This window comes from Microtus oregoni, unplaced genomic scaffold (assembly GCF_018167655.1).
Source record: "Microtus oregoni isolate MIOR12 unplaced genomic scaffold, Mior012 000016F_ref0000370, whole genome shotgun sequence".
NCBI lineage: Eukaryota > Metazoa > Chordata > Mammalia > Rodentia > Cricetidae > Microtus > Microtus oregoni.
Genome location: NW_024543075.1, coordinates 32,449,284 through 32,475,975, shown reverse-complemented (window position 1 = coordinate 32,475,975; position 26,692 = coordinate 32,449,284). Strand labels below are relative to the sequence as shown.

Sequence of the window (26,692 nt, the reverse complement as noted above, 5' to 3'; positions counted from 1 at the left end):
GACTCAGAGTAGGTAGGGGTTAAGTTTGGAGGGGCCAGGATGAGAATGGAGGAAGATGGGAAGGGGTATTGGCTTACCCCCTTTGCAGTCTTGTCAGCAGAAGCATTTCCCCAAAGCTCTGTCATTGGTAGGAGCTTGGTGACCTCAACAATGAATAACTGCTGCCTGCTTGGGAAGATAAGAGGCTTCCAGCAGCTGTAGGATTAGCAGACCATTGGTAATAGATGTACCCTTGGTGATGGGGAAGCTCCCCTCCTGCCAAACAGAAGCACGATAGTGTAGCATGTGCTGTTCGTATTCAGAATCTGTGCATATTTTGATGAGCTTGTCTTGTGCTAAAATGAGGGCCTTGTGAGTGCTAGGGGCTCTCTGTGCTTTCTGAGTAGTGGTAAAGAACAGGTCCTGTAACCTGGACAGAGAGTCCATCATAGTCTGCCTGGCGGGAGAGGAGACGCTGAGAGACAAGCTTCCATCTATAGTCAGGGTGTGGCGGAGGGGGAAATAAAAAGTTTTGGGGTTCTGTGGGCAAGTGACTCGAGGCAGGAGTGGGTAAGGGTAGTAGCTTTAAGGAGGGGTGTAGCTGGGTTAAGAGGGGACAGGTGTCATGAGAAATATTGGAGTTTTATTAAAAGGTGATGTGGAAAAGGTGGATGTTAGAAGGAGATAGAGCAGAGAGGCTTATGTGTGACTGTATTTGAACCTGCGAGGGCAGAGGATAGAGGAGATGAGTGATCACAGGTGAGTTTAGAGGCCTCCTGGGCTAACTGGGGAGGCTGCTGCTAGCACCCACCCAGGCAAAGTTGTCTCCAGTTGTGTGGGAAGATAAGAAACAGGCCAAATGTGGGCCCTTTCATCTGTTCCAGGACCCCTAGGCCTTCTCCTATGGACAGTATAGTGATAAAGGGTTAATGAGGTCTGGGAGAGCCAGAGCAGGATCTTGTAGGACAGCCTTTCCAGGACCAGAGAAGGCAGGAGTTACAGGCTTTTAAAGTAGGGTCTAGGTCTCTGTTAGGAACTCCAACCTGCGTGATGGAGGGGAAAAGTGAGAAGATCCGGGAGCTGATGTACCCTGTAAACTGAAGGAACCCCAGACTCGTCTGCACAGAGAATGAGCTTGAGAGAGCCAAGGGGAAAGCAGATAAACCCCAGTCTTTTACCTGAGGGACAGAGAATTGCGCCTCGGAAGAAGAGAGCCTGTATTCCTTGTTTCCTAAAAGTTGAGTTGAACGCTATATAGTGTGATGGGAAGAGTGGGAACTATAGAGAGTTGATGTTATATAGTGTGATGGGAAGAAAGGGGGGGACACTATAGAGTAGGATGTTATCTACATAATGAATCAAGCAACTATGTGATAGGTTGAGAGAAAGGAGGAAGGGCTATTTTTGAAACCCCTGAGGGAGGATGGTTCAAAAAGCTGAAGTGCTTTTTTGCTGTATGGGTCCTCCTTGGTGAAGGAAGAGATGTGATGTGCGGCTGGGTATAGAGGAATACTTAAAGGCGTACTTAAGATCCAGGATGGTGCTTGGGAGGCAGATCTCTGAGTTTGATGCCAGCCTGGTCTACAAAGTGAGTTCCAGTTCTTGTTGTCCTGGAACAAAGAGAAACCCTGTCTCGAAAAACAAGCAAACAGCTAAGATCCAGAATGATAAAGTGAGATGAGGGAATCTGAGAAAGCAGAATGTAGGGTTTGGGCACCAATGGGTGGCTAGGGAGGTTTGCTCTGTTAAGAATCCCAAGGTCTTGGACCAGGCTGTAGAGGCTGTCAGGTTTTTCTAGCAGGATTGGGGTCTTGAAGGGTGAATGAGTGCACTTGAGAATACTTCTATATTCTAATAGGTTTTGACTTTGTGTTTGTTTAAGGGAGATATATATTATTGAGGGTGATAAGGGTAGAAGGTAGGGTTTGGAGTCATCTTAATAGGGGAATGATGGAAAGTCACAGAAGAAGAGGAAGTATCCCACACTTTGGGGTTGACGAGGGAACCTGGGAGGGTGTAGAGTGGGCCCTGAGTTTTAGTTGGTATGAAAAGCTCTTCAGGGCCTAAAAGGAGGAAGAAAAGCCCTGAGAAAGTTGAGAAGAAAAGAAGTACGTCTTAGCCATGATGTCTTTAACCAGCAATAGGGTAGAGAGCAACGTGGCCTACTGTGGAAGGGATGAGTGATCAGGTGGCTGGTGGGGCAGTTAGCAAGACCCGTGGCAGAGACCCAGGATAAGGGTGAGAAGGAAATATAGACCAAATAGTCCCAACATCAGTCAAAAGTGACAGACTTGCCCCCCACCTGGACAGGTACCACAGACTCCTTCATGATTATCTTGATAGTTTTGATGGGGGCATAGTTCCCAGGGCAGCTTCAATCTTTGGGCACCAGGTCCAGAAGACCCAGAATATTTCTCTGTGAAGGAGGAATTTTGGGGATTGACCTGACTTGGCAAGGCAGAGAGCGGCAGTCTACTCTCCAGTGTCCTGTCTCTCCACAGTTGGGCAGGGTCCTGGTGGTGGATGAGGGCAGTGGCTTTGGGAGGTGATGGCCCTTGTGGAGGAGGAGGCTGGAGGACAGAGTATGGGGCTTGTAGAGAAAGGGGTGTAAGGAGGGACAGGTGATTAAGGAGGTACGTTGTGGTATTGAGGATTTGGTTGGAGGATGTCTGGGACCAGGTCCTCTACGTCTAAATAATAGGCAAAGGAAGTCATGAACTTGAGATTTTGGTCAGCCTTGTGAGTTTTGGTTTTTGCCAAGAGGATTTGATGCGTATGATATGAGGATTAAGGTGAAGGGCAGGAGTGAAAAGCAAAGAAGGTTTGGATGTAAGGGACTCTGAACCATTCTCCAGTGCACTGGCAGAGGTCATCAAGATCATTTAGAATTTAAAGTCAAATGTGCCATTTTCTGGCCATTGAAACTGATTATCCAGTTTGTAGTGAAGCCAAGCCATACTACAGTGAAAAATAAGATGATGAGACTTGGTAGAATCACAGGGTCCAAGAGAAGAAGGATTTGAGGAGACAGGCAAGGGGGGAGGCAAAGTCTGGCTTAGAATGAGAGGGTCCATGGTTAAAGAGATGAAGTCCTATAAAAGGGGCAACAGAGAAGAAATCCCAGTATCAGAGCAAAATATATGTAGTCCACACTGGGGCCTGTGCATAGAAGGACCTGCCAAAAGCAGACTAATAGTGTACACAAATCATAGACATAAGGAAGAAGGAAAGAGGAGTGAGCCAGTTAGGCTCAATCCAGAGGGCATCCCCAAGTGGACTCAGGTTTGTTAAGAGAGTGGCTAGATCACGAGGGATGGGAATCCCAGACCAAGTGATAGACACTTAGGAGGGCACTGAAGACTTAGTGGCAAGAAAAGATGAACAGGCAGTTTCGAGAGAAGTTCCTGGTCGGTGAGGATACGCGGGAAGAGGGCTCATGAGAGAGATGGACTCAAGATCAAGAGTTGGATGGCAGAGGCCAGCAGAGGCAAATGATCCTCAGCACAGGAGGGCTGAGTCAGCAGGCTTGTTCTGTTAGGGAGGCACCAGGTAGGTCTCCAAAGGACCAGGCTTTCCTCCCTGGGTGCAAGTAAGCACAGCAAGAATGCACTGTATAAAGGCATTCCCCAGAGAGAAAGAACGCTTGCCTTAGATAGTGGAGAACAGTGTCCAGCTGCGAAAGTTTGAATTTTGGAAGGTTCCATGTCGGGGAGATGCCAGGGCTTGGTGTGGACACTCTTTCAATACATAAGGTGCTGACAGTTATGGTTAGGGACATTCAGTCAGCTGTTTAGATTTCTGAGAAACCTTTTAGCCAAACCTGACCTGGTTAGGACCTGAGCTGCAACCCTGAAATATTGCCATTACCCCAATTTGTAACCTAACCTCTGTATCTCTGAAAAGGCCTGTGTGCATAGGAGCAGCTGATGTAAGGTTCTGAGAGAGCCAGGCAGGTGTGGGAAGGTCTCCCTGAGCCTGCACCACACAGTGTGGGAGCCACTGGTGCTGGGTGCTGCTGGCCCGGGTAGGTGGCCGGCCAGTCTGCCCTGGGAGGTACCGGATGATAAGAGTGGCCACAGCCTTTGAAGAGTTAGTATAGAGGATTGAGTGCAAAAACAACTTGTTTAAGAATGTTGCTTATGCTCCTTCCCGATACTACATTTTCAACATTGCTTAATAGAAGTTATTAAAAATTAATTTTCTCAGTTTTCTTTATATCTTAAGGTTTCTGTGGGTGGCAAAGTTGAGTTGGAAGTGAATTGCAAGAGGAGGTGGGGTCGATGGTTCTGGAGACAGGTTTTAGGGTGAGCAGTTCAGAATCAGGATTGTGGTATATAACTCATGGGGTAATTTTTGTGCCGCAGCCTCCCTGCCCATCTCTAACATGGCCTTGTTAGCCAGTCACCATTATGCAGCCCAATTGAAATAAAGCTCAAATGTCTATGAAAAAAACGTTTAAAAAATACCTAAGCTGGACACGGTAGCACTCATGAAGCTGAGGCAGGAGGATTGCTGTGCTGTTTTGTTTGTTTTCAGACAGGGTTTCCCTATGTAGCTCTGCCTGCCCTGGAACTGACATCAAGCTCACAGAGATCCACCTGCCTCTGCCTCCCTAGTATAGTGGACTGCTGTGTGTTGAGGCCTCAACTAGTGTCCTTGCATCCCACTGAGGATGGTTCTCTCTAGTAAGACAGTGTAAGATAAACACATTATATATACTGACTTGTGTGCTGCTGCTGTTTTCAAGGTTAGACAAGAAGCATGGTCAGTTGGAGAGTCAGTGTCTAGTGTGTGGGATGCCCTATAATTGCAGACTGGGGGTGGATCTGAGGTGCTGAGGATAAGAAAATTCTTTCTGCGTTACACTTGGCTACTTGGTGGCAGGAATTCCCTCACCAGGCTTTCATAGTTTTTGTTCTTTGTTTAGTCTCAGTATCCAATTTTTTTTCTTTAAATTTTTAGTTTTGACTTCCTGAGACTTGTTAAATGCTTGATAAATGTCTTACCATTTGGCTGCTATTTCCTGGAGACCTGGAATGGGTGAGGGCTTTGCTGGGCTAAAGGGGGCGTTGAGCTGGTCATATCCTTTGCACCCATGTTCTTTGCTGGTAATACAGGGACCAGGAAGAGGTGACCAGGATATTGTGGGAGGTAACACTCATGTTAAGTCCTGTGACTGACAAGGTCACCTGATTGAAAACCCGGAAGGAAGGGGCTGTGGTCTTGACCCGTTTGTAGCTGCCTGGAATCCTGTTTCTTGTGTTTTCCCCTTTGAACACTGAAGCCACTGATCTTGCTTCCAGGACCACAGCAACATTCTGCACTAATATTGCACTGTTGCTGCCTAGGGCCAGTATACCTGCTGTAGAGGTGGGGCAAACAGCCCTTCCTGTGGAAGAGTGACATAGGCTAGCTGGAAGACTCTCAGAGGACCAGAGGACACAACCCGACAGCCAAGCAGGGGCATTGGGTAGCTGTGACCCGGCGTAGTTAGCAGGCAGGCAGACAGTCATTTGAGTGGCTAGCATCTGATACTCATCCCTCCAGGCTAGTCTTATAATGGCAGTGGATAAATAAGCCTGCCTCCAGTGTGTTCCCAGAATATCTCTATCTGCAAAACATCTCGGCGGAGATGTTTGACTTGCAGGCTTGTGGTTGATAAAATAAATATATTTTTTAAAAATGTAAACCTCTTTGGGAGAGGTTTGAGTTTCTCCTGTCCCCAGGGGAAAAGGAGGCCCTTAGTTAACCTCTTTTCTTTCCCAGTGTAGAATTCTTGCCATGCTTTGTAAGAAGAAGCATCTTTGGAATGTGCCACCTGCCGAAATAGAAGGAGCTCTGCCCAAACTGTGGGGCCTGGCTATTGTTTGGGCGTGTCGCAGCCTGACACCTGCAAGGCATTTGAGGGCCTGGAATCCATTGGTTATTAGATTGTGTGCAGGCAGACAGCCTGATTCTAACTCTAAGGGAGTCTTCTCATTCAGGGGCATCTGGTTAGGACACAGCTTGGTGCCTGGAGAGAGACCTGTTAAGATGTAGGAGCTGGGTTGGGAAGAGCTGACTGAAGGAGTGAGGCCCTGTTGCGAACTCTCCAGATGGCAGTGGAGCAGAGTCCTCCACCTTGTTTTAGTGTGTGTGAATCCAAGGGGCATTTGTTCAAATGTAGATTTGAACTCTGGCTCTAGGACAGGCTCTGGGAATCTGAATTTCTCAGAAGCTCCCAGGCCATCTCAACAGTGCCTGTCTACTGGTTCCACTTTAAATGGCTTGATTCCTTTAGGGTTCAGCCAAGTTATTATACCTCCAGTGTCTAGTGTGCATTCAGGATTGTGGAGAAAGGTGGAAGCCTGCATAGTGGAAAACCACAGTTCATCCTTGTGAACTGGAGGGAAATTATCCATTACACTAATCTCTGGGGGTGGGTGGGTGGTCAGAGGAAGGCTAGAGGGCTGGATGGCTTTACCTATGTGGCCCTTGAGCGTCGTGGGGCCGCTAAGCCTGTTGACTGATGGTTGATCATCTGACATCTCTGTCAGTGCTTTCATGGTAAAGAACATGCTGAGTCTCTAGTCCTCAGTGCATGTTCTCTTAGAGATGCCCAGAGTCAGGAGTGTGTCTTGGTGAGTAACGGGGCTTTGGCTGATGTGGCCTGTCAAATCCATCTACTATGGACTGACGGTTCGGTACATTGAAGGCTCTGTGATGTCTCGCAGGAAGGCAGTCAGCTAACTTTGTATTATCTGAGGAAATTGAGTTCACCATATTTGACCATAGTGTGGTGGTCCCCACCCCATTTTATTAGTGTGATTTTTTTTTTTTTTTGCCTAAAATCAGTGAGTGGTTCATCCCAGTGAGTCAAATGGGACTCATTTGTCACTGGCAAAATATCAAGTGTGAGGAGCTGTGTTGGGGCCATCCCAGGGCTTTGTTCATGGGAGGCAAGTACTCCACTCTGTCAGCCAAGCCACGCCTCAGATCTGATGAGTGATGTGGCTGAAGTCAGAGGTTGAATCATCTCACTCACCCGAGTGGCAGTCGTGGTGTGGTGGCAACTTCAGGCTCACTTCTGGGCCCTGCTCTGTGACCCTTTGGTGTCACTGTATTAGGTTCTGCACCTGTCAGAAGAGTAGTGCTTGCTCGCTTACTTGGGGGGGGGGGGGGCTGTGTGACTAAGTCACTGACCTTTTCAGTGCTTCCTGGCTCTGGGAAGGAGGGACAGGAGCTAAGTGTTGAAGTTCTCTTTGTGTGGTCGTCTTTCTTTCTTAGGCGCTATCTGAATCCAGGACTTCTGCTTCCTTGTCCTCAAAAGTTGTCACTTACATGAAGGGAGATGTCTTTTGAGGGGTTCCATAGGGGTCTAACTCTGCCTGCCTGTAGGAGTTTTAGCCAATAAGCCTTGTCCAGTGGTCTTCAGGAAAATGCAGTGGCGTCGTCATTGGGTAGACCCTTGCTTTGTGTGCAGGGCAAGCATGAAAGTGTCGGAGGCAGATGCAGTTGGACTTTCCTGGCTCTCTGTGCTTGGTGGTGCGTGGCCCACTTCCCTCAGCCATGACCAGGCAAGTTTGCCGTTAGCTAAAGGTGCATGCCTACTGTTGACTTGGTTTACCCAACGGGTACCTACATGGGAGTATATACCAATACACAATTACCTGAGTTTGGAGACAGACTGTCACAGAAACATCCCAGAACCCAGATAATGGTTTCTTAAAAAAAGTTAGATCTAAAATTAGCTTAGTTTAGTCAGCTTAGATCTTTTGTGCTGATCACGTATTATAAAGTTCTTTAGTAAAGGAAGTTAAAATACAGAGATTAGGAGAAAAGAACCCAGAGTAAATGTCCAGACTCAGAGACAGGAACTGGAATGTCTGAGGTGTCTAAGGACTGTTTTTCCTTTCCTGTTTAGGAATGCGAAAGCTTCCATCTTCTAATACAGGTCATCTTTTCCACGCCCCATGCTTAGCCAGGGATTCCCTGCCCCCTCTTCCTCCAGGCCCTTTTCCTGAATCTTTCGGAGCCCACACTAGGGAAGGAGTGCGCCAGATGGAAAGGAAAAGTCAACTGACAAAAACTGCCCCTCCTCTCCCTCTTACTGTATTGTGGTGGTTCTGGGTCATTCATGATCCCAGGTCTGGGCAGAAGGTAGCACAGAGGCGTTGTGGAACATTCCCAGGAGCAGGGATTGGAATAGATGCCTTTGCCCTTGTCTAGCATTCTGTGTACCCCCTTACATCATAGCCCCCCAAGCCCACACAGGACACCGAGGCTTTCAGGGGGCAAATGCAATGCCCTGGAGGAGAGCTGCAAAGTGAGATCTGTCGGTCTGGGTCATGGTCCACACTGCCCCTCTCTTCCTAGTCCTCTGCTTGACCTCCCTGCATCTGTGTGCTCTTCCTCCCCTCCCTCTCCCCTTTTTTCCTTAACTGCCCTCTTGTGTTTTTCTTTTCTGGAGTTACAAGTGTGACCAAGGCAAATAGATAGCTGTGTGCCCTGTGCTGATACACACGCACCCCTTCCTGCCCCAGCCTCTCTGTCCTTTATACATGCTGCTGTCTCTCTCCGTCACCTTGTTACCAAGGTGTCTTTATACTCTCTGTTGCTGTAGCTCTTTGGCACGTCACTGTTATTATCCACAGCACGGAGCTTGACCTGAATCTGACTACATGCCTGCTTAAGGCCAGTTGTGATTTATTTAGTCTTACCACACAAGGACAACCTATGTGTGAGCTTTAATTTTATAGACCTTATTGTTTAAAAACCTTGCCCCCTCCACATACACACAAATCACAGACCAAATTACCCAGGCCCAAAGTCTGTACATCTTAGTTGGAATAGTAATTCTGAAACCTCAGATCTTCACAGTGGATTTTACACTTGCACTATCAATATGCTTATGCACTTATCCTTGACCAAAACCAAAACTCCCTGCAGAATTAGAACTAGAACAATTAGCTCTATCCTTCTTTTGTAACTCATTTTCATTACCTGAATTCAGTCCTTCCTCAGTCCCTAGTATTTAGCCTTTTTATTCTTCATGTTGTACTTTATTCACATATACATCTGTTTTCATTTGTACATATATTATTGGTTAGATTTTGTGTATGAGTAAGAACATGCTTTTTTTGAGATTGTGTGATCCCATTTAGAGTTATACATTCTAAGTCCATCCATTTTTCTGCCTATTTAAAGTTTCATTTTTCTTTATAGCTGAATCTCTAATGTATGCCAGATTTTTCATTATTCATTCATCTGTTGATGGAGAGCTAGTTTGATTCTAATTCTTTGCGATAATTATTATTATAGCAGCAATAAACATGGGGGTGTAAGTATCTCCACTGTAGAGTTTGGAGTTCTCTGAGTTAGTACCAAGGAAAGAAATAGCAGGATTGTGTGGTAGTTCTGTTTTCAACTTTCTTGAGAGCCTCCAAACTGATTACCACAGTGTATTAATTGGTACCCCCCTAACAATGAATAAGAGTTCCCCTCTTTCCACACCCTCTCCTACATTTGTTGTCCTGTTTCTTTTTTAGAGATGTGTTGGCACGCGTTTGTGCTCCTCTGAGCATCCTGACTCAGGTTGATGTGGGCCCTGCTGCTAGCGTCCATCTTAACTGTTTGGTTCATGGTGGGAGGGGAACAAGGGTCATAGTTTGCTCAGCAGCAGATCCAAACATTTGTTTCTCTTACCCGAAACATAAACTAAAAGTAAGCTTGGAGGTGTGGGTCCTGGAATAGTTTGGGTGGTCATATAGAAAGTTATGTGGCAGGAACCGTGGAAGATGAATTACTAAATGGGTGACAGTCTTAAGGAATGGAAAGGACTTGAACCCGGGAAGAAAAGTCATTACCATCCGGTACCTTCAGTGCCTTAGCAGCCGTGACAAATGCTTTCTAATTTTAGTCCAAAGAATAGGTCCAATTTAAACCTCTGTTCTTGCAAAGAGGAAAATACATTTGATTCCTAGAGAATTGGAAAGGTGATGTGTGTCACATCCCTTGTACTGTCCCTGGCTATCAGATGATGACTGGCGGCTGACTTCTGTGGATGGGGACATTCTGGAAATCACCTCGCTCACAAACAACTCCCTCTTTCTCTTAACAGGAGGTGGAGGAGGCTATGCATGCCTCCCCTGCAGCAGGATCCTTTTTCGTGGGTTTCAGATGAGAGGCTCTTGTCTGTTTCCTGGGGCTCTTCCCTGGCCTGGCTGACCACTGTGAGAGGTCTTGTGTGTGAACTCTGAAGATCACCCCTACCCCATCCCTGACCTCTGGCCTCCTCCAAGCCTTCCTGTGTGGATTTAGTATTGCTTAAAAGTGACAGATTCAGGGCTGAGTCCAAGGGAGGACAGCAGGAAAGCAGGACACTGCCTTCCCTGAGCTTAGTATTGGGAAGGTGGTTGCACTGGTTAGTGTCACCTTGACACAAGCTAGAGTCATCTGAGAGGAAGGAACGTCAATTGAGAAAATGCCTCCATAAATTTGGCTGTAAGGCTTTATTTTTGTGTGTGTGTGTGTGTGTGTGTGTGTGTGTGTGTGTGTGTGTGTGTGTAAGCATAGCCTTTAATGGCTAAACTATCTCACTAGCCCAAGACATTTTATTAATTAGTGATTGACGGGGGAAGGACCAGCCCATTGTGCTGATGGTCCTTGTTTCTCTAAGAAAGCAGGCTGAGTCATGATGAGCAAGCCAGTAAACAGCAGTCCTCCACGGCCCCTGCAGCAACTGCTGCCTTCAGGTTCCAGTCCTGCTTGACTTCTTGTCCTGACTCCCTTCAGTGATGGACTATGATGTGGACGTGTAAGCCAAATAAACCTTTTCCTTGCCAGCATGCTTTTGTTGTTGGTGTTTGGTCATAGCAGTAGAAACTCTAACTAGGATTGTGGTCTTTACAGGTAGGTACTTAGGTGCGCTGGTCAAGGCTGTGGTGGGGATGGCAGCTTGCAGCAGAACTGTCTGCATGGATTTGGGTGCCCAGGAAGTCTGTCATGGCAAGATGTCTGAGTTTACTTTTTTAACCCATGATAGACATTTGACATGTTCCACTTTCTTTAAGGTCTCATGTTACCAATCTGTCTTTGGAACTGTGGAATAATGCTTAAACCCTGAGTTACCCTCTTACTTATTTTTAAGTGTGTAGTTAGTTGAGTGATGTTCAGCACCTGGGCAGTTTCGCTGCTTTCACCATTACCTAGCCTCTGCAAAAGTGAGAGTCTGAGGGCCGGAGATTGGTTCACAGCCCTCAGTCATCCATCCAGACCATGGACTCTGACACTATATTTGTCCTCCGTGGGTACTGCTTGATCGCAGTGCACACGATGTGCTTGCAGGCAAATACCTATCCTCATGAAGAGGGGTGGGAGGGACGTCGGAGCTCTGTGCTCATTCAGTAACTCCCCATTGTTGGCAAGCACTGTTGCTCTTGCCTTCTGTCTTTATGAATTTGACTCCTCCAGTGCCTCACATGAATAAGGTCATTACAGTACTAGGCCTTCGTCCCTGGCTTATTTCAGTTAGTAGCATTTTTCTGAATCCCCTTCAAGTGTGAGTATTCAAAGTCTCGTTTTTACCCCTAGTGTGTATGAAATAGTCCTGCTCAACATGCTCGTTGTTGTCTTCCTCTGTCACCGAGAAGCCGTCCGCGTGCGTGCCTGTTCTGTCGTTTTAGAGGAGGTGATAAACCCTTCACGCATGTTCAACTTTGTGAAGAGTAGGCTTGAACCATTGGGTGCTGGAGACAAGGATTCAAGTATTTGATCTCTGAGCTCTGATCTTTCTTTGATTTTGACGCCCAGCTGTCTCAGCTTCAGTCTGATGTTTACCCAAATCTTCATTAGAAACAACCAGAATAATTTTTAAAAAATAATTTAAAAATTGACTTGTTTTGAGTATGTGTGGAGAGTGTTTGATTGTGGGTACGTGTGAGCCACAGTGCACACATGTGAGTTTCGGCAGCTTCCAAGTGTCACCCCTTCTCTCCGGCCTTCCATTGCTCCACATAAACAGTTTATGGCGCTGGGTCCCTCTGTGCTCCTTCTAGTCTTCTGTGGAGTTTTGGGTAAATTTCTATGGGTTGGGTCACAGAATTTGAGCCTCTTGAGGCTGTCCGTCAGTGTAGCTCGTCGGGGTGGCGCAGTCACCCCAGTGTGGTAGTGTGGTTTGGGTGCTGTGATGTGCCTGCCACCTTCAGAGTCTGCTGATTAGAGGTTTTAAAGCAGTGCCTTAGGTTTCCCTGAATGTGGCCCGTTTCCCTCTCTTGGTGAAGATGCATATGTGCTTCCTGCCTGCTGCGGGTTCTCCATCTGTTTCTAACTGAGCTCTGTGTATCTTTTCCAGGGTAGGCTTTAATTGTTTCATCACTACAAAGGTTGGTGGTGTGTGGGAGGAAAGTCCAGGGCAGGGACTCTTTCCTGGCCCGGCAGTGCCAGGCTTTCCTGGCCACCGAGGATGTGGAAAAGCAGAAAACACAGTGTTTTGCTCGGGTCTCAGCTCTACTGGGTCCCAGTGCCCTGCTTGGCACCTGAGCAGCTTTGCTTTTCTGCCGCCTCTTCTGATGTCTGTCTTCAGCTGCCTTTATAAACATGATTTATTTTGTGTGTGTGTGTGTGTGTGTCTGTGTGTGCCTGTGAGGGTGTATGTGTGTGGGGACTAGAGATCAGCCTTGGATATTGTTCCTCAGGTGCCATCTGCCTTCTTTGAGACAGGGTCCCTCAGTGCTCCTGGATCTTGCTGAGTACCCTGGTTGGCATGAGCTCCAGGGTCCAGCTCTCTGCCTCCCCAGCAGTGGGATTACAGGTGTACATCAGAGTACCCAGTCTTTTTTTCCCCACTCCTTTTCTTTTAATAGATTCTGGGGAGCAGGTCCTCATGATTATGTGACAAGCATTGTGCTAAGTGGACCATCTCCCAGTGTTTGGCTGTCCCCCTCCCCGTTTTGATTTTGAGAGCAGAAGCGACTGTGTCCTCCCGTGATTTTAGTTTAAGGTGTGTTCACATCATTCGTAGTCTCAATTGCTCTTTATATTTCACAAGCATCTCATGCAGAACTGGCATACCTTGGCAGTTTGTTTCCTGCCATTGTAGATCAAAAGGTGGAGTAGACCTTCCTGGACATTTCCCCCCTTCCCAGCCTTCCCAATAAGTCCCTGTTAAGAGAGCCTGTAGCTGTGCATTGATTATCTCCAATGATGTGCCGGTTAGCGCTCATGATACAGTTAAACCTTAGGTTCAAGGTGACATGACTTTCAAGTTTATCTCTATCAGTGCTATGACTTCAGTAACTTAAGGTAGAAGTAGAAGGCAGGTTGGTGGTTGTTCAGAAACTGGACATCGGGCATTGGAAAACTGGAGAATGAAATGGTGGCTAAGGCCAGAGTTCAGTTAGGGATGAAGAAAGCACTCTGGCCGTCTGTTTGAGAGCACAGCAGTAGCTAAGAATAATGCATGTTTAGGGGGTGGAGAGGTGGTTCTAAAGGTTCAGATGCTTGCCACCAAACCTTAACAACAACTTTAATTCCGTCCCATGGAACCCATGTGGAGAAGCTGCCCCCCCCATCTCCACAAGCATGTGGTGTACATATACAGTAGATGTAAAATGTTTGTTTTTTTAAAGAGAGCATATATTTATATAACAAAACTGGAGTTTTAAAAAGAGTTGATAATCTGATGAGATCATTACACAGTGTATACAGTATGTATAGGTATCCAAAGGTATATATTGATCCCATGTATTACTAGAAAGTTCAAAAACTTTCAAAAACTCTAGTCCTCGTCCTTATGCCTCGTGTGTGGAATTGTGAAAACGTCACTGTGAATGCGATGTGCTGGTTAAATTTTGGTCAGCTTGACATTCGCTATGTTCATCTGGAAAGAGAAAACCTAAGTTGAGAAAATGTCTCCACCATTAGATTGGTCTACAGGCAATGTCTGTAGGGAATTACCTTGGTTAGTGATTGATGTGGGAGGGCCCAGCCCACGGTGTGGTGTGTGTGTGATGCCATTTCTGGGCAGGTGGTCCTGGATTATATGAGAAAGCAGGCTGAGTAAGCCATGAGGATCAATCCAGTAAACCGTATTCCACCATGGTCTCTGCTTTAATTCCTGCATCTAGATTCCTGCCTTTTCTTCACTTGGTGCTGTGACTTTGGAGACGTAAGCCAAATAAGCCATTTTTTCCCCAAGTTGTATTTGGTCATGGTTTTTATCGAAGCAATAGGAACCAAGCTAAGTATGCTTAGCATCTTGCTAATCTGGTGTAGTAGCTGCAACTTTGCTTCTCGCTCCTCGGTGGTTCTGAAGTTGGAGTTATTCCTCTGCAGTGTAGGTGGGTGGGCACCCTTTGTGAGGTTTTTTCCAGCTGGGCTCTGACCTGCCTGCTGAGCTGGGCTGGGCTGAACTGCATCCAGGTTTGCACCTTCTCCACTTCCAGGATCTGATCATACAGGTCCCTTGTTTGTCTCTCTTCCCTTTCTTGGCTGATTTTCCTGCCTTGGCATCCCTGCTTGAGGACAGATGAAAACATCACAAGGAAACGAAACTCAGTCCGCGTGCTGTTATCCGTTCCCTTCCACAGAAAAGCACAGGGCTTTGCTGACTTCAGTAAAGATAGAGTTGGGTTTCCAGATGCACATTCTGTGTCTGTGCTCTGTGAGCTTTGCTTCTCCTACTGCTGCTGTGGGAAAGCCCAGATGGGAATGGTTCTGGCGGGAGGCTCTTCTGCACAGCTCCAAGTCTCAGTATTTCCTTCCCTTTTATGTTTGCTCAGACACTGGTTGGAGATGAGAGTTCCCCAGTCCTCTGACTCAAGCCGACCCTTGAACTTTTCTTCACGCCGTCGAGATTTACTACTGTTCTGTCTAACGGGACTGCTGTGCATTGAGCGAAACGGTTGTCTGCTAGGCATGTTGCTAAGTAGATTCCTAATGATTGTTAGCTCTGTTTCTAAGAGGAATATTAAGAAACTGTCAAAGTGATGGTGATTAAAATGTATATAACAGGGATGAAGAGATGGCTCAGCAGTTAAGAACACTGATTGCTCTCCCAGAGGACCTGGGTTCAATTCCCAGCACCCACATGGCAGCTCACAACTGTCTGTAACTCCAGGGTTCAATACCCTCACACAGACAGACCTGCAGGCAAAACATCAGTGCACATACAAGTAAATAAATTAAAATAAATTTTTTTTTAAAAATACCTGGCAGGTGGAGGCGAGAGAATTACTGTGGATATGAGGCCAGCTAAGGGTGCATGATGAGGTCTAGGCTTACGCAGGCTAGATAACAAGGCCCTTGGCCTTTTGAAAATGAAGAATGGTTTGTATGTTAACATGATTTAAAATAAAAACAACAATTCTTCAATAAAATGTGCCTGTGAGCAGGAAGGAATTCCAAGTAACAAGACTCAAGGAGACCCTAGTATTTGGGGCTTTATTTATTTATTTACTTTTAATTTTTTGGATTTTCGAGACAGGGTTTCTCCGTAGCTTTTGGTTCCTGTCCTGGAACTAGCTCTTGTAGACCAGGCTGGCCTCGAACTCAGAGATCCGCCTGCCTCTGCCTCCCGAGTGCTGGGATTAAAGGCGTGCGCCACCACCGCCCGGCGTATTTGGGGCTTTTATTCACCCTTTACTGGTTAAATGGGGGGTGAGGGAGCTGGGCACTGGGGGAGAGGAGGGTTGCAGGATCTTTGGGAGGCTCAGGATACAGGCTCTTTACCAATTCTGGAAGTGTTTCTGTTTTAGACAACCAGCATTTTTGTGAAAGTGAAGTTTACTGAAGGGGTGTGTGGGGGAACCTGCTGTTTCTCGGAGGGGGATTCAGAAACACTGTAGGTCTCTTAGCTCACTGTGGGGTCTTCAGGCAGGTGGTTAGGAAGTGTCACCTAGAGATAAGAGCTGTCTGGATCAGTGGAAACATTCTTATTGATGTAGAAAACATTACTAAGTACTGTGAGAGATCTGTGGTTTTTTTCTTGGAGGGAGGGGTCTCCAGTCTGCACCAGTAGCCTTCCAGTTGTTCCTGCCTTTTGCTTCTAGGGACAGTTCTTAGAAAATTCTTTCAAGGATGTTTGGCACCACAAGAAAACTTGGGACAAAAAGCTAAATGTGACACAAAAGGAAACAGTGAATTGACCACGGTCTTGAACATCACTAATCTTTTGAAACTGGGTGGTTAGATTTCAGGTGCAGAAAAATACCATGCATGAGATGTTAGGTCGACAGTCAGACCTCCAGGCAGCAAGGCCGTTACAGGTTATTAATATATGGTTCCACACTGAATCTCTTGATGGTATGTGGATAAAATATTTCCCGGTACATTTCTTTATGTTCCATGTGATGGGTGTTTATGGTGAGCTATTCCTCAAAAACTAGATTTGAAAAAAATCCAATTAAATGTCTCAAGCACAAACTGTCCAGTTTGTAGGTGGGTGTGTTGGTTTTATACTATTAGAGGCACATTGGACGTTGTGTTGATGGCCTGTAAAGGAAGCCGCTGACTCGGTGGGATAAAAATAAGAGCCTAGGTCAGCCTCCCCATGCTGCCACCTGGCTCTTCCAGACGAGCAGGCTTCCGAGAGGCCCTAATGGGCTTGTTGAAAGGCCCCACTTGGCTTCTTATTAATGTCCCTCTCTGAGCAGTGCTCAGCTCTCTGGCTAACCTTGTCAGAAGGTTACCCTCGGCCCTCTGGGGCTCAGCTAATTTTAACCCAGCCCGGCAGTGCGGTGGCATTGTGCTGCAGAGACATCAGCGGCTCCCTGGGAGACGAGGCTGGGGAAAGATGAGTTGAGCCCGTACATTTTTCTCATCCTCCTGTAAGTGGCCAGGCACACTGACCAAGCAAAGAGAGCTGGGATAATAATGAGAGCTTTTATGGTAAACACCAGGATTCTTACGGAATTTTGAGCTGGTTGATATGTGCATGGTGTGCTGAGCTCTGCATGGAGTGTCTTGATCATGCCCATGGGCAGGTGGGATCCTGTGTTCTGGGAATATGGCATGGGGTGTGGAGGTAGGATCACTTGATAATGTGTCCTGAAGTTCCTCACTATTCATCTGGGAGAGGGGCTGTTTCTTATAAGCTAAGGGAAAAAAGAAAAAAAAAAGCAAACCTCAGAAATCCCACCATTCCTGCCTGTCTGCATGTCTACTGCTGTTGTGGCTTTGACCAAACTATTCTTTATAAAACCTTCTTGTTCTGAGCGTTTGCAGTAGTTCCTTGTTTAGAATATGGGGGTGTCTTAGAATGTCTGTTATCCCTTTGTTTGAACATAAACCAACTCCAGAGCAATGTGACTTTTGGGGATCTCACCCCACTGCACCTTCCCCCCTACCCCCTGATCAAAATTAAGTTAAAAGGAAAGTTTAGAGCCAGGCATGGTGGGGCATGCTTATAATTCCAGTACTCAGAAGGTAGAGGCTTAAAGATCAGGAGTTCCAGGCCAGTCTTGACTACACAGCTGCTTAGAGGCTCTCCTGAGCTGCGTGAGAAGCCCAAGAATCTGGGGGAAAAAAGCTAAACCCCAAAACAATCCCCAAACTTCAGTGATTTGTTTTAAATCTTAGATGCTGGTGCTGATGAGAGACCTGTTTCCCTTCACACCCCCATTTGGGGAATCTCCTGTGGTTATTATTAGAATTAGCTCAACCTTCCTGGTATTTTTCAAGGCATTCCCGGTGTCCTTCACACCTGTGGGATTTCAATGGGAGAGCTAATCTGCCCAGTTGATGGCTTGCTCCTGAAGGTTACTTGTCAGGTCCAAAGGAGAGCCCTGGTGCTGGGTCCACACCCACCCACTCATAAAACAGTTTCCAGGAGCCAATTAAAGAGGCGGTGTGTGGAGCAAACTGAGATGAAAGAGCGATGGACATAGAATAATAACCTGCTCATTCTGCGGGGTGACTGAGGTTCATATTGCAATGGCCAGGCTGGCCAGACCACATCAAGCCAGCAGTGCGCCTGGTGCATGAGGCCAGTGGCACGGGCGTGAACTTTGATTTCACCTTGGAAAGGAACAGAAGAGCGAATAAATGCTTTTTTACTAGCATTTTCTTTCTTGAAGGCCCGCCTCTCCTCCTGTAGACCTAATTAGCTCTGTGGTGCTGGAATTTCGTTTTGAGAACATTAAAGCTGAGCAATACCAAGGAATTGTAGAGTTGGGAATCCTTGTATAAACCTTTTGATTTGAATCTGACTTTCATGTATGCTATTGAAAGAAAGCCCTCTCTCCAGCCTGCCCCTGAAACAGTTTTTAAAAGCATCTTCCAAATGGTCAAGTGTCATAGAGCCAGAGTTCCTCTGGCTTTTGAAGGGATGAGAAATTGCAGGGCCTGCTGTGGAGATGGTAAGGCAGCTAGAGATCCCAAAGTGTGTTTCATAAAGCAGGGATTCTCTCCTACACCTATTCAGATGCTTGCCTCTTCTCCTCCCTAGGCCCCTCTTCTCACCCCCTGGACACTTCCCTCTTGTACTTGGCAGGGGTGTAGACAGGCCTGCTGTTATTTTTGTAGTAACCTGATACTCGGAGCAGCCTCCAGGCCTCAGGAGATGAACTGGCCCCAAGTCAAAAAGGCAGTTCCCCAAGCAGCTGCTTTGGGGGCGATCACTAGTGAGGACTTCATATCACAACTCAGCAGGTGGCAGGCCCTAATGGGAGGTGGGGGCCCAGCCTTGGAGTCAAGAAGAGGGTTGATATTGAACCCAGTTGGGATTTGGGAAGTGGGAGAACTATTTTCAAGACAGTGAGTTGTTGCTCTGTGAGTGAGTCTAGTCTTGGGTATGCCTAGACAGGGCCTTGGAATTGTTTAGATAAAAAGATTTTTTTTTTTTTTGCCCTTTCTCCCCTTCTCCAGTGTCTCATTGTGCAGCCCAAACTGGCCTTGAATGCTTCTTTCTGCTTCTACCTCTTGAGTTCTGGGATTATAGGCCTGTAACACGAAGCCTGGCTTCATTTCTTAAAAGTCATAAAAACGTGTTAAATTTGATGTTTAACTAAATCGAATGGTTGTTTACTGAACTGTGTTAGGTGTAAGGAGGGGAGTAAAACTGGATGGAAAGAGTTCCTGCCTTTGAAAATTGGTTATGCAGAATGGGCACACATTTCAGCTGTAGTTATTAATGTAGTTCCACATGTATTTATTCAGTAGTAGCTTGAGATCCTGAAGCATGCCAACCAAGTCAAGGTGCTTGTGTGCTGGGGTGTGGTGGCGCACGCCTTTAATCCCAGAGCTCAGGAGGCAAAGGCAGGCAGATTTCTTGAGTTTGAGGCCAGCCAGGTCTGCATAACCTGTTCCAGGTCAGCCTGGATTGTAACCTGAGTTTCTAAAATGAAAAAGAGAGACATATTGTCTATTAAGAATTTCTTTACTATGGCGATAACACTCTAATTTTGGATAAAAAGAAACTAAGGCACAGTTATTAAGTGCAGAATTAAAAATTCACATGGATTATGTATTCACTTAGTATGAGTAATTCATTGGAAGAGAGAGAGAGAGAGAGAGAGAGAGAGAGAGGGAATGAGAGAGAGAGAGAGAGAATGAGAGAATAGTCACTCCCTTATTTGGTTTCAGCCGATTTCCAACCAGAGTGCCAAGATTATTTCTCATGATGAGTTGATCTGGTTAGAGGCTGGGTTGACTTGGGGGCAGAGCTTTAAGTGGTTCTGGAGTTCACATTTATAATGTGAGACCTGTCTTACCGCTGCTTCCTCTCTGGGCCTTCCTCCAGTGCAGATTGTCTTCTCACCTGAAGGGAAGGGGCAGCTCATTTGATACCCATGGACGTTCATACACCTGCATTGCGTGTGGTTTTGGTTAGTTCCTGTGTTAGCTTATGCTACCTCTGCTGGCTTTAGCACAGTGGCCTGGAGGGGTCAGGCTTGAATTCTCATAGTCACTCACAGCCTTTCTTTAGGGACCAGGGAAACATGCTGAATACTGAAGACACAGTTGGGTGAGAGTTTATTCAACCTGAGTGACCGCCTTCTCTCCCCCGGCTAAATTAGTTCATGGTTTTGGGCTGTTGGGACAAGCCACCTGTAAATCTGTCTCCCTGAGTTGTCTCTCTGAGCTGTCACTATCATGCATTTGTAAATTTGGAATGCTTAAATGCCTCACGTTGTAATTCCTGAGATGATCTGGAGAGTTTTTCTGGCCTCAGACCACACAAAAAATACTTTTGTTTTAAAGTCTCTGGTTTCACACTGATAATAAATTTTTCAAAAAAAGATTAATTTTTTATTTTATGTGCATTAGTGTTTTGCCTGCATGTGTGCCTTTGAGAGGGTGTCAGAAACCCTGGAACTGTAGTTACAGACGTGGCTGAGCTGCCATGTGAGTACTGGGAATTGAACCCTGGTCTTCTGTAAGAACAGCCAATTCTCACAACTGCTGAGCCATCTCTCTAGCTCTGATAAAAATAGTCATATCCTTATCCTTTCTCCCTCCAAACAGACATACACATTTGTGCATATACATGTGTAAAGTCACATGTATACACAAACACACAGGCATAAAGCACACAGTACACAAAAAGCATGCGCATACACATGTAGCTCACATGCTTCTTCTGGGATTGTCTGCACAGTCCTGGTGTTTTCTGGCCTGCTCTGTGAACGGTTTCTGCTCTGCTCCTGGCCCTTGAAGCCCATGTGCTCCAGGCCTGGAGCTCCATCCTCCTCTCTTGGCTCCAGCCTTTTTTGCTTTCATGCTTGACTGTGACTTTAACACATTAGCAGTGTTCTACTCTTAGAGAACTTACTGCTCAGTCTTCACTATGTCCTTCCAAGAAGCTTTGGTTGACTCGAGTCACCAGTTCTGTCCACTTCTGTGCTCTTGGGTGCACCCAGTAGTCCCCTGCAGTATGCAACATCACCCAGTCAATTGCTCGTGTTTTCACCCATCAGCTCAGCACATTAGTTATTCACTCAGCTAATATTTGGGGAATCAGTTAACATGTGCCAAAGCTTTCTATTGAATATCAGGAACAGAAAGATCCCTGAAGGCTCACAGAGTGGCAAGAGTGACGGGCAGGCAGACTGTGCCCTGTTCATAGACTGACCACTCTGTGGATACACAGAGCAGGCAGGAGGGTCAGGTCAAGTTTCTAGGGGAGGAGGGAATCTTGAAGGATTATAAATGTGATTTATGTCTTTCATGTAATAGGGTGTCTTAGTTAAGAGTTTCTATTGCAGTGATAAAACACTATGACCAAAAACAACTTTAGGAGGAAAGGGTTTTACAACTTGTAAAACTACACCTTGAGAAGTGAGGACAGTGACTAAAGGCAGGAACCTAGAGGCAGGACCTGAAGCAGAGGCCATGGAGCAGTGCTGCTTACTGGCTTGGGCCTCATGGCTTGCCCAGCCTGCTTTCTTATAGCACCCAGGATCCTTGTATCACTCATGGAGAATTGAGCCCTCCCATATCAGTCATCAATCAAAGAAATATACCCAGGCCTGTCTCCAGGCCAATCCTATGCAGGAATTTCTTTTCAGAAGAATCTAGTCTGTGTCTCAGTGATGTACAAAGTAGCCAGCAAACAGTCTTTATTGATCTCCTGTCTCCTGTGCCTGGTTATGGATAAAGAGACAGAGAGTATGGACCTCATTCAATAAATGCTTTATTACATTAAATTAGAAAAACTAGAAAATGGAAATGTTTGTTTTATGAACACCTCATCTTCAGAATTAATTTAAGGGTTTTGAAAGACTGCAGAATAGCAGAAATAAATAAATTATGGGATGGTAGCCGAAGTAGACTTTAGGAAATAACCCAAATTTGGAGACCCATGTGACCTTCCAGTTTGCCTGAGGGCCCTCCAGTGTTCCAGTGTTCAGTGCATTTTGGAAAGCTGTGTGTGTGTGTGTGTGTGTGTGTGTGAGAGAGAGAGAGAGAGAGAGAGAGAGAGAGAGAGAGAGAGAGAGATGAGTGACATCCTCACCCTCACTGGGGAGGATCCAGCGCCTGCTCTCATTGGATGTTTCTTCTGCTAATCCTCTGGTTCTCATGGTAACACTTCTAAGTGCTGTTGTGCTCAGAACTACTGGAATAGACTCTGTGTAACACAGAATCAGAATGGTCCTGAAATACACAGGTGGTTTTCACTGTCTTTGTATCTTTTCCTCCCCACCAGCCTTCTTTGGAGATAAGGTCTCTCTGTGTAGCCCAGATTGGCTTCAAATTTGTGACCTTTGGCACTGTGTTTACAGGCATGTGCCACTATGCTTGGCTGGGTTCTCTCCCCTTCCCCCGCCAGGATTTTTACTGAAGTGTAACTAACATGCTTAGAAAAAAGTGCATGCGTCATCAGTATGGAGCCCTTGTATTTTTCCATTGTGAACACTTAATGCATCCAGACCTTTTTGTTTTGCTTTGGAGACAGGGTCTCTTGTAGCTCAGGCTGGCCTGAAACTTACTTTGTAACCAAGTATAAAATTGAACGTATGCTCCTATTACAGGCATGTGCCTCTACTTTTCCCTCTGGTAACACTGACTAGGCTTTTCTTTTAATTATCTTATTTTAAAAAGATGGGTCTCACTATGCTATCAGACTGACCTTGAAGTCTTTCTTAAACTCTCAGTGCTGGAATTACAGGCACACACCACTATACCTGGGTGATAGATTAGTCCTGCTAATATTTGAGCTTGTGAATGGATGCCTAGAGATTTTCCTCTGCATCTGTTTTATGCCACTAAACATCACAGTTGACTTTCACGGAGGCAAAGCCACTGCTCTAGTCTGTATTACACTCTAGCCACTAGCCACAGGTGGCTCCTGAGCTCATGAAATGCTGCTGATTTAGTCCTAGTGATTGACATTCAAATGCACCCTTTATTAATAGTTACTGTGTTGGACTGTGGGTTTTTTCTAACATTCCATTTTATGAATATGATGCAAGCTATGTATCCTGCAGTTAATAAATGTGAACATCCCACCACCACCACCACCACCACCACCACCACCACCACCACCACCACCACCATCATCACCCCCGCTTCCCAAGAAAAGGAAATTGAGCACCTCTGGCTGCCCTGATGAGTGCTCATATAAATCTTCTTGCACCCAACCTCTTAAGAACCTCTCTCTGTGGGCCTTGTGAGGAGTTGAAATTGCCAAGTCAGCAAGTATGCATTGAGTCAATTCTAGTGGTGCATAGTGACTGCCAAAGAGTTTTCTAGAATGCTTGGACTACTTTTACTCTCATCAGCTGTCTGTGAGGGTTCTGGGCGCTCAACATCCTTGACAACACTTGTCAGCCTTTTATTTTAGGGCCTGAGAAGATGGCTCAGCAGGTAAAAGTGGTGACTATGGGGCCCGATGGTGTGTGTTTGAAAACTTCCATAATTCTAGATCTTCTGTAGAGGTAGAGATGGGAGCCGTCAGAAGCTCCTAGACCAGCTAATCTAGAACAGATAGTGCAACAACAGGAACTGCAAGAAAGACTTCAAATGTTGAAAGGAGCCATCTGACTGTAGACGTTTTCCTCAGACTTCCCATAGGTCACGTAGTTTCAGTGTGGACATGTTGATCTAGGTATGTTGAACACCTTCTCATTCTCTCTTTGTTTTTTTTTTATACAATAAATTTGTTTTTAATTTTTTTTCTGTCTAGTTTCTTATTTCGTAGGAATTTCTTATGTATTAAGGAGATGAGTGGTTGTTTAGTGACTTTGCAGAGATCTTCTCTTTGTGGTTTTATTTTAAAATGTGAGTCATGTTCTTACCATGTAGCCCTGGCTAGCCTGGAACTTGCTGTCCTCAGTCACAGGGGTCTGCTCGCATCTACCATCCTCCCTGAATTTTCTTTTTTTTTTAATATTTATTTATTTATTATGTATACAATATTCTGTCTGTGTGTATGCTGAAGGCCAGAAGAGGGCACCAGACCTCATTACAGATGGTTGTGAGCCACCATGTGGTTGCTGGGAATTGAACTCAGGACCTTTGGAAGAGGAGGCAATGCTCTTAACCTCTGAGCCATCTCTCCAGCCCCTGAATTTTATTTTCTTAATGTTTCTTGAAGTACAAGGAAGTTTTTACTTGTGACAGTCCCTCAATCCCCCTCTCTCCCTCCCTCTCTCCCTCCTCCCTCAATCCCTCTTCCGCCTCTCCTTTCCTCCCTTTATTTATTCCTCTTTTGAGGCTAGGTTCTCCATAGACGGGCCTTGAATTTCTGGGTTCAAACTATTCTTAAGTAACCTTGACCAACTATTTGCTATTTCTGTCCATATTTTGTCGTTGTCGTCGTCATCATCATCATCATCATCATCATCATCATCATCATCATCATCATCAGCAACATTACTTTTGTGCACATGAATACAATTGCCCAAGGAGACCAGAGGACATTGGATCCTTGGAGCTGGAGTAACAGGCAGTAGTGACCTGGTATTGGTCCTCTACATGAACAGTATGTGCTCTTAACCAAGGAGCCATCTCTCCAGTCCTGTTCACATAAAAAAATTAGATTTATTTATTTATTGTGTATATATATACACATATATGCATACACTGAGCAGGTGTGTAGGTCCTAGGACAGCTTGAGGGAGTGGGTCTGCTCCATCTTTAGTGTTGGGCCCTGGAGTTGAATTTAGGTTAAGTGGGCTAAGCACCTTTACCTGCTGGTCTCACTCACCAGCCCCATTTTGTCCTTTTTTAGTAATAATTTGATACACGAAGGTAATCTTCTGGGTCTTAGTCTAAAGCCTTTTATTATTTTGCTTTCTCAGATGGATTGTAGAGTATGGTGTGAGGTAGGGGTCTTTCATTTTGTTCGGATAGGTACTTTCTCATTTATTGACCAAAACCTGGTCCTTTTCCAAAGGCGATGCAGTGCTGTCCTTGTCACAAGCCAAGTGCAGAAGCAAGTGTAGGCTTTGTTTCTGGACTCTTGAGATACTGGTCTGTTTTGTATACCTTGGTGACATGGACTTACTGTGTAACCCAAGCTGGCTTCAAACTTGCTGTGTGACCCAGACTGCCCTCTAACATGGGATCCTCTGACCTCAGCCTCCTGGATGCTGGGGTCATGGGCTGTGCCACAGTGTCTGACATGTGAATTTTAATATAGGCCATTGTAAGCCATTCAGCTATAGGCTTCGGAATTGCGTGAGTGTGGATTTGTTGCACCAGGTGAGTCTCATCCAGTGCTTTATCTAGGTCCGTTCTTGACTGGTGTCCTAATGGTCACTGTCATGGGTCCTAGAGATCACACCATAGCAGTTTCTATGCCCTATGTGTTTGGGGCTCAAAACTGAAACCCAAGTATGATTTGGGTTAACTGTCAGGATGTCTGCTGGGGTCCTTTAGAAATGGATCCTCAAGGAGTGGTGGCCTGATTTTCATTATTGTTTCTAGAAGAGTATACTGTGACAGATTGTTTCTTGATTGCCTTAGCTTGCTGGGGCATGGGGATTGTTTTCCCCGTTGGAGCCTAGACTTTGGATCTTCTGATGCAAGTGCCGGGGAGATCTATGAGGATCCTCTGTGATTTTAGAGAAGACTTGATGCCAGTGTTTGTGGTGGTGAACTAGAGCAGGGGCTCAAAATTCCATCTTGGTTCGAGATTTCCTTGTTGTCTAACTTATGTCCCTGTGAGAGGCAAGCTGTGGATTTCCCTTCCTCTGTCTTCTCCAACATGTCCATAGTGGTAGTGGTAGAGGCCCAGACAGCTAATTCCCAGAAACTGGAGAGGAAGCAGGGATGGCTCCCCACATAGAGTGGGAGTGATGGTTCTGATGCAGGGAGTGGGCATTCTAAATCACCCAGGGGGCACATCAGGGCAGTCAGCTGCTGGGCTCTGGTGTCATTAAGTTGGCTGGCAACAAGCAGTGACACTAGGTGAGTGTCCTTTGGAATCAGGGGTGACTCCCGAGGCATTTACCTATAAGTCTGCCACTCAGGGAACCAGTGTCCCTTGGTGTGGTGCTCACGTACAGGCACCACTTCAGGTGTGTGGTTGAAGGTGGACCCTCTGGAAATGCTGGTTTCTTATAGGGTTTAGCCAAACACAATATACACATTTATCTGGTGTGTCATAAAGTATGAACTGTTGGTCTAGAGACATGGTCATCAGCTAGGAACACTGACTGGCCTTCCAGAGGACCTGTGTTCGATTCTTACGTATTAACTTCGAGCTGCCAGTAACTACACTTTCAGGAGATCGGACACCCTCTTCTGGTCTCTATGGGCACTAGGCGTGCATGTGGTACACATGCGTACATGCAGGCAAAACACCCATTTTCAAATACAATAAAAATGAAAAGAAACAAAAATAGGAATTGTCTACTTTCAGATCTTTAAAAATCATGGGTATCTTGTGTGGGAGTACGCATGTGCGAGTCTAGTTACCCTGAGATCTAGAAGGTATAGGACTTCTCAGAGCTGCAGTTATAGGTGGTTGTCAGCTACCTGAACTGCAAGACCACTACATTGCAGCTGAGCCATCTCTCCAGCCCTGCTAAATGCTAAGATACCCTGAGGGTGAACCAGACTTTCTGAGCAAGGAGGATTATGGTTATGTTTGGGTTACTACTGCCTGAGAAGTGTTAATCTTTCTGGTGTTTTTTAGCATAAGCTATGGCTGACTTGTCTAACCTGGAACTTGCATTTGTTTTCTAAGTTGGAATTCAGGAGGTATTCTTGGGATTTTTGTCAGTTAACCTGGGCAAGTTTACTGGTTTTTCTTTTGGGACACTGACGGCTGCTTGAGGGGTGAACTGGT

The 26,692-nt window shown here is 45.9% G+C and overlaps 1 protein-coding gene across 7 annotated transcripts in view; it reads left to right on the top strand.

The window, feature by feature from the left end:
• Nucleotides 1–26,692, top strand: part of Tead1 (TEA domain transcription factor 1) — a 226,478-nt gene that overhangs the window by 46,037 nt on the left and 153,749 nt on the right. For 4 of the 7 annotated variants that reach the window (XM_041666184.1, XM_041666183.1, XM_041666181.1 and 1 more), the window contains exon 1: nucleotides 16,825–16,845. The exons of the other annotated variants lie outside the window; for them this stretch is intronic. In XM_041666184.1, coding sequence (XP_041522118.1) covers nucleotides 16,831–16,845 — 15 coding nt within the window. In that variant the 5' untranslated portion in view covers nucleotides 16,825–16,830. Of the gene's footprint in view, nucleotides 1–16,824; nucleotides 16,846–26,692 lie in introns of those variants that run through there. 7 annotated transcript variants of the gene reach the window in all.